The following is an 8279-nucleotide window of genomic DNA, read 5'->3' on the forward strand; positions in this document are numbered from 1 at the left end:
TGGGGAACCACGAATTTGCAGGACAGGTAGGTAGGCTATGCGGGCCCTCCCATGGATGGCACAATGGATATAAATGTAGGGGACTATCACTGCTTGATAATCAAGGTCATTAATCACTGGGGATTAATTTTACACTCGTAGAAGGGCACCACCTCCATTGTTTGATTTACTAGAATAGGCTGGAGGGAACTATTCCAAACATCTAACTGTACCAGTTTGACTTGGACAGCTAGAGTATCAATTTCAAATCAATTTATTCAATCTCAATATTCTGAAGCAGTGAACTCTTTGCACGTATCCATCGATTCTCCACATCAAAATTAAGTTCCAGACAAACAAATGATTATATATGTTTATTGACTAAATAATTTTGGGGTAACATAAATGACATGACAATTTTAGACGAACAACAGATAACGAAAAGGTAAAGAATGTAATAAGCAAAGTAATAAAGTTATGTGACCGTCGGTAGATGGTAAAGTTAAAGGGTCGGGTTTTTATATATTAAATATTACGGGAGTAATCTTTAATACTAACGAGACCCTAACCTCAACTTTCTTAAGTTCATAGGATAGAAGTTAGAGTTTTAGACAGAAGTCAGAACCTGAGACAGAAGTCAGAACTTTAGACACCACTCATTCTCACGTGTGGGGATCCAACTGTATGAAGACGTTCAGCCTGTTTTGTCTGGGCGTCAGGAGGCACTGAAGCTTGGTCTCTTTGAGAGTTCTGGGTTGGACCACGGCACAGCGCGTCGGTCCAGTAGCCAGAGGGAAGGCCGGTACTCTGTTGAGGGACTCTTGGTCCGGAGGCCCAGCGGGGTTTTCCGCCTTGGGAGCGCTGGGGGCGGAGTCGGTCTCGGCTGGGAACACCCACAGTGTCCTTTGTGGAGACTCCTTGCACGACTTCTGAGGTAGACGATGGACTGCAACGTTCTTCATCAGATGATCACAGTCTTGAAAAAGACTTTTCTTTGATGTTTCAAGGTGGTTCTCAAGTTCTGATCCTTTCACTAATTCAACTTCTTCTGGATCAGGCGGTGATACTTTAAAGTTATATTAAAATCAAATCAAAAATCAAAAAGAAAAGAATTTGTTCTATTAAAGACTTGGATAAAAGTAGAGCACTTAAAGTAGTTATTCAATTCGCTTTCTTAGAGCTTGTTGCAAAAATAAAAGTAAAGATTACTGAGAGAAGAGAAGAGAAGAGAGAAGGAGAAGAAGTCAGGAGAAGAAACAGGGGGCAAGAGAGCCCGGAGAAGAAGACTCCAAGTCATGACCGAAGTCAGGACCCAAAGTGAGAGCGAAGCCTCAGCATGAGAGAAGACCAGTGAAGTGCAGAGCATCTTCTCTGTTTTTATGAGCTGCAGCAGACACACCGAGAACAGGGGTGGGACTGGCTGACAATGCTCCTTCTGTGTTGGGAGTTTTGACCCACAACACTTTAATTCAAATAAACTATATTGCCTTAATGTTTTGAAATCGTGTTTTAACTTCCCAAAAACTTTACTATCTTAAAAGTCGAATTTTTGTCTTCGTTAAAAGATGTAACATGAATATGATCCAAGAATTAAAGAATTAAAAACATGATTAAGTCATAAAACAATAGTATACAACATAAACCATAAAGCATACAATACACAGTAGGACCAAGGACTTATACATATTCCTTGTAGTTCTATCTTAAGAAAACATATCAGACATTTAACTGGTGAATAACACAAGCATTACACACAAAGAGGATCATGATATGCAAGTCTGTGCCCATCGCAAAGGTGGGGGCTGGTTTCTTTCAAACCCCAAATTCATTAAATAATAAATCATCTCTACCCCAAACACCATCTACCCCCACTTCTTGTCATCTGATGTGGAGAGAGAGAGGACTCTATTGTAGTAAGTCGTTAAAATTGATAAGAAAACGTCTCCAATGATCTGTTTATAGCATTAGAGCAACACACCGTCCTAATCTATAGGGAGAAGAGGCCATAGTTTGGCCTGAGGAAGAAGGACTTCATCTTCTTTGTGAGGGGGGAGAAGAGGCAAATATTCAGTCAAACAGATATGCTTTGTTTGTTAAATTAGTCTTGTCTTGTGGTTGAGAGGTCAGAGGACGCAGAAAGGGAGCAGAGCCTCGTGATGGAGACATAAGGGCTGGTGTTCCTACAGAGCTGAATGTGAACGCTGTCTTGTGATTGGCTGCCTGCTCACCTGTGTGCTGCCCCCTGCAGATGTGGAGGACCACAGCCCGGCTCCACTCAGCCACCATCGAAGAAGAAGAAGAACAAACACCGCTACCAGTACGGCAACAACAGCTGTTACTACGGCTACCACGGTTTCTACGGCGACGGCTGGGAGGGGCGGGTCGGGGCAGAGGAGGACCCACGGCTCTGCCTCCTGGAAGCAGATTGGTTCAGAGACAAGAGGGTGCTGGACGTGGGCTGCGGCACAGGTCACATGACCCTCGCCATCGCCCGCAGGTTTGACCCCGCCCACATCCTGGGGGTGGAGCTAGATGAGCGATTGGTCCATGCCGCCAAGCAGAACATTAGGCACTTCCTGTCACATGACCTGGTGGTGGAGGCCAGGAGGACGAGGAGGAGGGGAGGAGAGCAGGTGGAGGTGAAGAAGATGGAGGAGGAGGAGGAGATGATGGAGGAGGTCCAGCAGGCTCTGTCTCTCCTCTCCTTCCCCCTGTCGTTCAGGGTCAGTCGAGGTCCGATCTCGGCTCCGCCCCTCCTCCCCCCATCATCATCATCGTCAGCATCATCATCGTCGTCAGCATCTAGGTTCCCCAGCAACGTCACCTTCATCCAGGTGAGTCTCCTTCAGCTCCTCTTACATCATCATCACTGTGACATCATCACCACTGTGACTCCTCCCACAGGGCGACTACGTGTCAGAGCAGGAGGCGTGGCCTGGCCAGGGTCAGTATGATGTCATCATGTGTCTAGGCGTTACCAAGTGGGTGCAGCTGCAGTCAGGTGACGTGGGCGTGGTCAGACTGTTCAGACGAGCCTATCAGAGCCTGTCGCTGGGCGGATTATTCATCCTGGAGCCTCAACCGTGGAGCAGCTACAGCCGCAGCAAGAGAGCCTCGGTACAAACACACCTGTACACACACCTGGATCACACATACACACACCTGTACACAAACCTGGATCACACACACACACACACCTGTACACAAACCTGGACCACACATACACACACCTGTACACACACCTGTACACCGTTGCCCCGCACTTTGGCCTTGATGCCCCGTGAAAATAAGAAATCATCGTACGGCCACAGCGGCCTCTGTGCCCCTGGCCCGGTCAGCGTAGCGAGCTTGCCTTTAATTACAGCCACCTGAGTGCACAGTAGTCACTCACAGTAACTTCAGTGAGTCCGGGGTTCGCGCAGGTGGAGTCTCATCATCACGATGATCTCAGGTGAAAGCCTCTCAAACAGCAGCAGCGTCTCAAAACAGAAGAACGAAACTTACAGCACAGCGAGCGAGCGCAGCCGGTTTGACATGATACGTAACTGACTTATGTGGTAGGATTTAGTTTGGTAAAGTTAGAAACAGATCCGAACTTCCCAGATCAATAACTTATAAGTGAAACATTGTTGAAACTGAAACGACGGCTCTTTCCTACCGTAGTAAGGTAACGAGACAACAAGCTACAGCCGTAGTTTCATTATACGAGGTCCTCCAGCTGGACATTAACTCTGTGAGACGAGGGCACAGGGACCTCTGACCACCGACAAGAGATACTACAAAAAATATTCAATAACTGCACTATTAGGGATGTATACTGAGGACTGGTACTTTTAGGTACCGGCTCGTAATTGGGTTGGTACCAAGGTACCATTAAGATTCTGGACAAACGGTATTGTTATCGGGTTTTTGTTTTTTTTTTACTTTTTTTTGATGATTTTGTTATCGGTTATTGATATGGATGGTTTTTGAACGTCTACCCAACTGTAATGCCTACAAACTTAACAACAAACTCTGTGACTTGACGTCGCAGAAATGAAACCGGTATACGCGGTAAATACGGGCGCCGCTGCCACAGCGCCGCTAGCCGGGCTGCTAACTTTACTGGCTTTGTATAGCAATCAAACACACCGCACTCCTTTATCTTCATAATGGGCACACGCTCCCAGTGTTTGATGATGTTGCTAACCCCGAATTTGACCGTGAAGAGTGTCCGTGATAATCACATGATCACTCACGACCACAGGAAGTGTTCCCGACCCAAGGATGAGCAGAAGATCTTGTGTTTGTCTCTCTTTTGAGATTTGTATGCTGGTGTCAACACGGAGTGTTTTATTTTGAAAAATAACCTGATGTTATATTGTTCCCGTCTGCTCAGTGCTAAATTCAGCTGAATTGCTGCGTTGTGCTCCGACATCCACCAGATATAATAGTCCTTAAAGCCCCTGTACGGAGTTTTTAACTGGATATAGAAACGTCTCTGGTTTCTGCTGATGTGTCTCTGTTACCTACAACAGCAAATGAGCCCATCAGTGTGAAGATACGCTATTTCTAAGTAGTCTAATTCTATACCTCTGAAAGGCCTTGGTCGGGTCGGACCACTGACGAAACGATTTACGGCAGTCAGACCGGAACTGACGACATTCAGGATACGGCATAGCTGTTTTGTTGCTACGCTAGCCAGTGCTAACCGAGCTAAAACTTTTGTCATGGCTGATAATGAGACAAAGAAAAGAAAAGTAATTCGAACCGAAGACCAACGAAAGGCCAAGAGGGAATCCGATCGAGCTAGGGCTAAAACACGGATAAACATTGGCGATTCCTTCCAGAGATGGAGAGAGTTGCGGGGCTTGAAGGGATTCAAGTCGGATCAAGAATTCGCCCGATTCCTCCTAGACAGGTATGTACATTTTATTTCATTTATGAAATGTAATGCGGGACGTAGTTTACAGCAATACATGAATTTATGTTGTTACAACAAAGCTGGCTAACGTTACCACTAGATTAGCTCTAGATACTACACTCGTGAAAACGACAACAAACGTCTTAGATCACGCATCCATTTCAGCTGTGTGTATCAGCCCAGCCGACCTGCAACGATGCATCGGTAATATCCTCTGTCATTATAAATGATTCAGTTTCTTACTTAGAACAAAACATCCATCACAATCACTGTGACTTTGCTGTAACGCTAGCTCTGTAGCACCGTGGGTAATATTTATAGCTGGGAAATTGCAGCGCAACAGCAGCATTACTTTGTTTCACCGGCGGCATATTATATTACATAGAAATACAAATAGCCACATTACCTCGTCCATATGCACGCTGCAGATAGCTGCTAAAAAAAAAAAAAAAAAAAAAAAGTTTTCATAGTAAGTCCCGTCGTCTTTCCGACGTTTCCAAAACAAATCTACACGCGCCGGCCAGACAAACGTCTTCACGACAGTGGGCGCTAGAGCTCATGGGAAATGCAGTCTTCATTTGGGCAAAACACCACCGCTTTCGTCCAGCGGGGCCGCCAAAATCAACACTAAATGAAAAGTCTGTACAGGGGCTTTAAGGTTATCTGTTGCGGAGTATTTGTAATTGCGTAGCTTCTGTTCTGTTGAAGCCTTATTATTACCTTGTGGTAATAAAAAGAAGGTTCAATCTTTTAACATCTCGTAAAGTATTTATTTTTTTACACAATATTACATGTTGTAGTATCGATAAGTATCGGTACCAATAAGGGGTATCGGTATTGATAATATCCTAACGATATACATCCCCACACATCAGTGGCCTCCTGCTGGTTATTCCTCAATTTCTTGAGATTAGAATGATAAATGATATGCAGTTTATATATTAGGGGTGGAACGGTTCACAAGATCCACGGTTCGGTTCATATCACGCTTTTGTGGTCACGGTTTTCTGTTCGGTTCGCTGATGGTTAGGAGAATCAATGATGTCTTGTACAGTCAGGTTAAACCTGAAAGAATGAGGCAGTCTGACATCTCATACATCATGTGACAGTCTGAGGTTACAGTAGGTCGATTCTGGCACTGCAAGAGAGGAGACATTGCTAGTTCCAACATGCTTTTCATTTATTTGGCAGAGAAAGTTATCTTTAACAGATGCTAAGAACAAATAGTTATTCACTGTCACTAATGTAATGTAAAGCTGCGGGCAGCAGAAGTCGTCCTGTCGACTCTCTCTTTCCTCCTCGTGCTGCCAGTTGTCTCACTGGGATGATGTCTTTGCAGCTTAGTTTAGTTTAGTTTATTAGTTTATTATATCGAAGACAATCCCAATTAATCAACTGCATCAACAACAGTAAAAAGGGCAGCTTTAGCCAACATGGCTAATATCCTGCTGTAGTCCCCGGCCAGATGACAATAGGCACCCTAAAAAACAAAACAAGAAAAACAAAAACAATATATTACAGCACACGGCTCGGAGCAACAGGCTGTTGTACTGTTGTGCTAACTGTGGCTAACGCTCCGTGCTCGGCGCCCGGTACTACTACCACACTCCATACGCATTTAGGAGCGGGGCTCTGGAGCTGCGGGACAGAACCAGATACACAGAGACTTGGACACATCAGGAGAGAGCTTGAAGAAAAGTCTGCGAGGTAGTTGGACTCTGTGTTGGCCAGAGACGGCCGGCACACGGGCCCTAACATGGTGTATTATAGCTGGACCGTCCAGCCCCGCCTTCCCGCAGGCTGCTGCCATTACCTTCTCAAATGATATGCAAACCACGCTCTACTTGCCCCTCCCCTCAGGCCCCGCCCTCTCGACGCCAAAACAGTGACACAAAGTTGAAACTGAAAATCAGTGACACTGAAAAAAAACTGACATTGTAAAAAAAATCTGTCACTGAAAAAAAAGTGACATGAAGAAAAAATCTGAAGATTGTCATTGAAAAATACAAAAAAATCCCAATAAAATAAAATGATAAGATTTTCGGACTTGAATTATTTGAATTAGTTTCTTTTTTCAGTGCCAATACAACTGTTTTCAATACAAATGTTTCAATGACAGTGTTTCTGTTTTCAGTACTGGTTTTGTTTTCTATGCTAATCTTTTTTTTGGATGCTAAATTTTAAAGTCACCATTCTGGCTCCATATAAAAATAACTTGGGCACATTTTACCAATTAAAGTCCGGTAATTACCGGATGACAGAAACCCAGATACACACACCTGTACACAGGTAAAGGAGCTGTGTTTGTTTGTTTGTTTGTTTAGGAGTCGACCTGTCGTCACTACAGGACGCTCAGACTGAGACCTGAACACTTCACCTGTTACCTGACGGACAGCGTGGGCTTCACCTCATACCGACTGCTCACACACACAGGTACACACACACACACACACACACAGGTACACACACACACACACACACACCAAGACCTCTAATCTGACTGTATACTGTGTCTGTGTGTGTGTCTGTGTGTGTGTGTGTGTGTGTGTGTGTGTGTGTGTGTGTCCAGGTAACAAGCGGCCGGTCTACCTGTTCCACAAAGGCCTCACGCAGAGGAAGTGAGGTCACCGGGACAGGAAGTGACACGTCTTTCTCTGAGGCTGCACAGGAAGTGCGTCCCATCCTGTTTCCGCAGCGACACACCTGGACTGTGACTGACAGGTGGAGAGAGGACAGAGCTGACTGGTCCTCATGACTGCCAACAGCTGATTGGCTAAACAGTTGAGTCAGTTGGATGACATCACAGCACAGAGGAGGACAGACTTCATCTGATTGGACAGCAGGGTATCTGTGACTCTGATTGGTTGAGACAGGCTCAGTAAACCAAAGCAAAGGATTGTGGGGGATTGTCCCGCCCCTGGGACCTGTGGTCCTGGACTCTGATTGGACACTGACAGGAAGTGACACGTCGACGTTTATTGTTTTTTTTCTTTTCAAACAACATTTCATTGTTGACTGTGAAAATAAAGTTATTGATCTTTATTATTGATCCTTTATTATTGATCTACAGGTTATTGATCTGCAGGTTATTGATCCTTTATTATTGATCCTTTATTATTGATCTGCAGGTTATTGATCCTTTATTATTGATCTACAGGTTATTGATCTGCAGGTTATTGATCCTTTATTATTGATCCTTTATTATTGATCTGCAGGTTATTGATCCTTTATTATTGATCTACAGGTTATTGATCTGCAGGTTATTGATCTACAGGTTGTTGATCCTTTATTATTGATCTGCAGGTTATTGATCTTTATTATTGATCTGCAGGTTATTGATCTTTATTATTGATCTGCAGGTTATTGATCTTTATTATTGATCTGCAGGTTATTGAAC

General features: G+C 44.4%; 1 protein-coding gene across 1 annotated transcript in view; it reads left to right on the forward strand.

Annotated features, from left to right (window-relative positions):
* Positions 1 to 7931, forward strand: part of LOC115577695 (7SK snRNA methylphosphate capping enzyme-like) — a 15942-nt gene extending 8011 nt beyond the window's left edge. The window contains exons 5-8 of the mRNA XM_030410602.1: positions 2228 to 2813; positions 2884 to 3096; positions 7207 to 7315; positions 7452 to 7931. Of these exons, the coding sequence (XP_030266462.1) occupies positions 2228 to 2813; positions 2884 to 3096; positions 7207 to 7315; positions 7452 to 7504 (961 nt within the window). The 3' untranslated portion in view covers positions 7505 to 7931. The remainder of the gene's footprint in view (positions 1 to 2227; positions 2814 to 2883; positions 3097 to 7206; positions 7316 to 7451) is intronic.
* The last annotated feature ends 348 nt before the right edge of the window (positions 7932 to 8279 follow it).

This window comes from Sparus aurata, unplaced genomic scaffold, assembly GCF_900880675.1.
Source record: "Sparus aurata unplaced genomic scaffold, fSpaAur1.1, whole genome shotgun sequence".
In the NCBI taxonomy this organism is placed as follows: domain Eukaryota; kingdom Metazoa; phylum Chordata; class Actinopteri; order Spariformes; family Sparidae; genus Sparus; species Sparus aurata.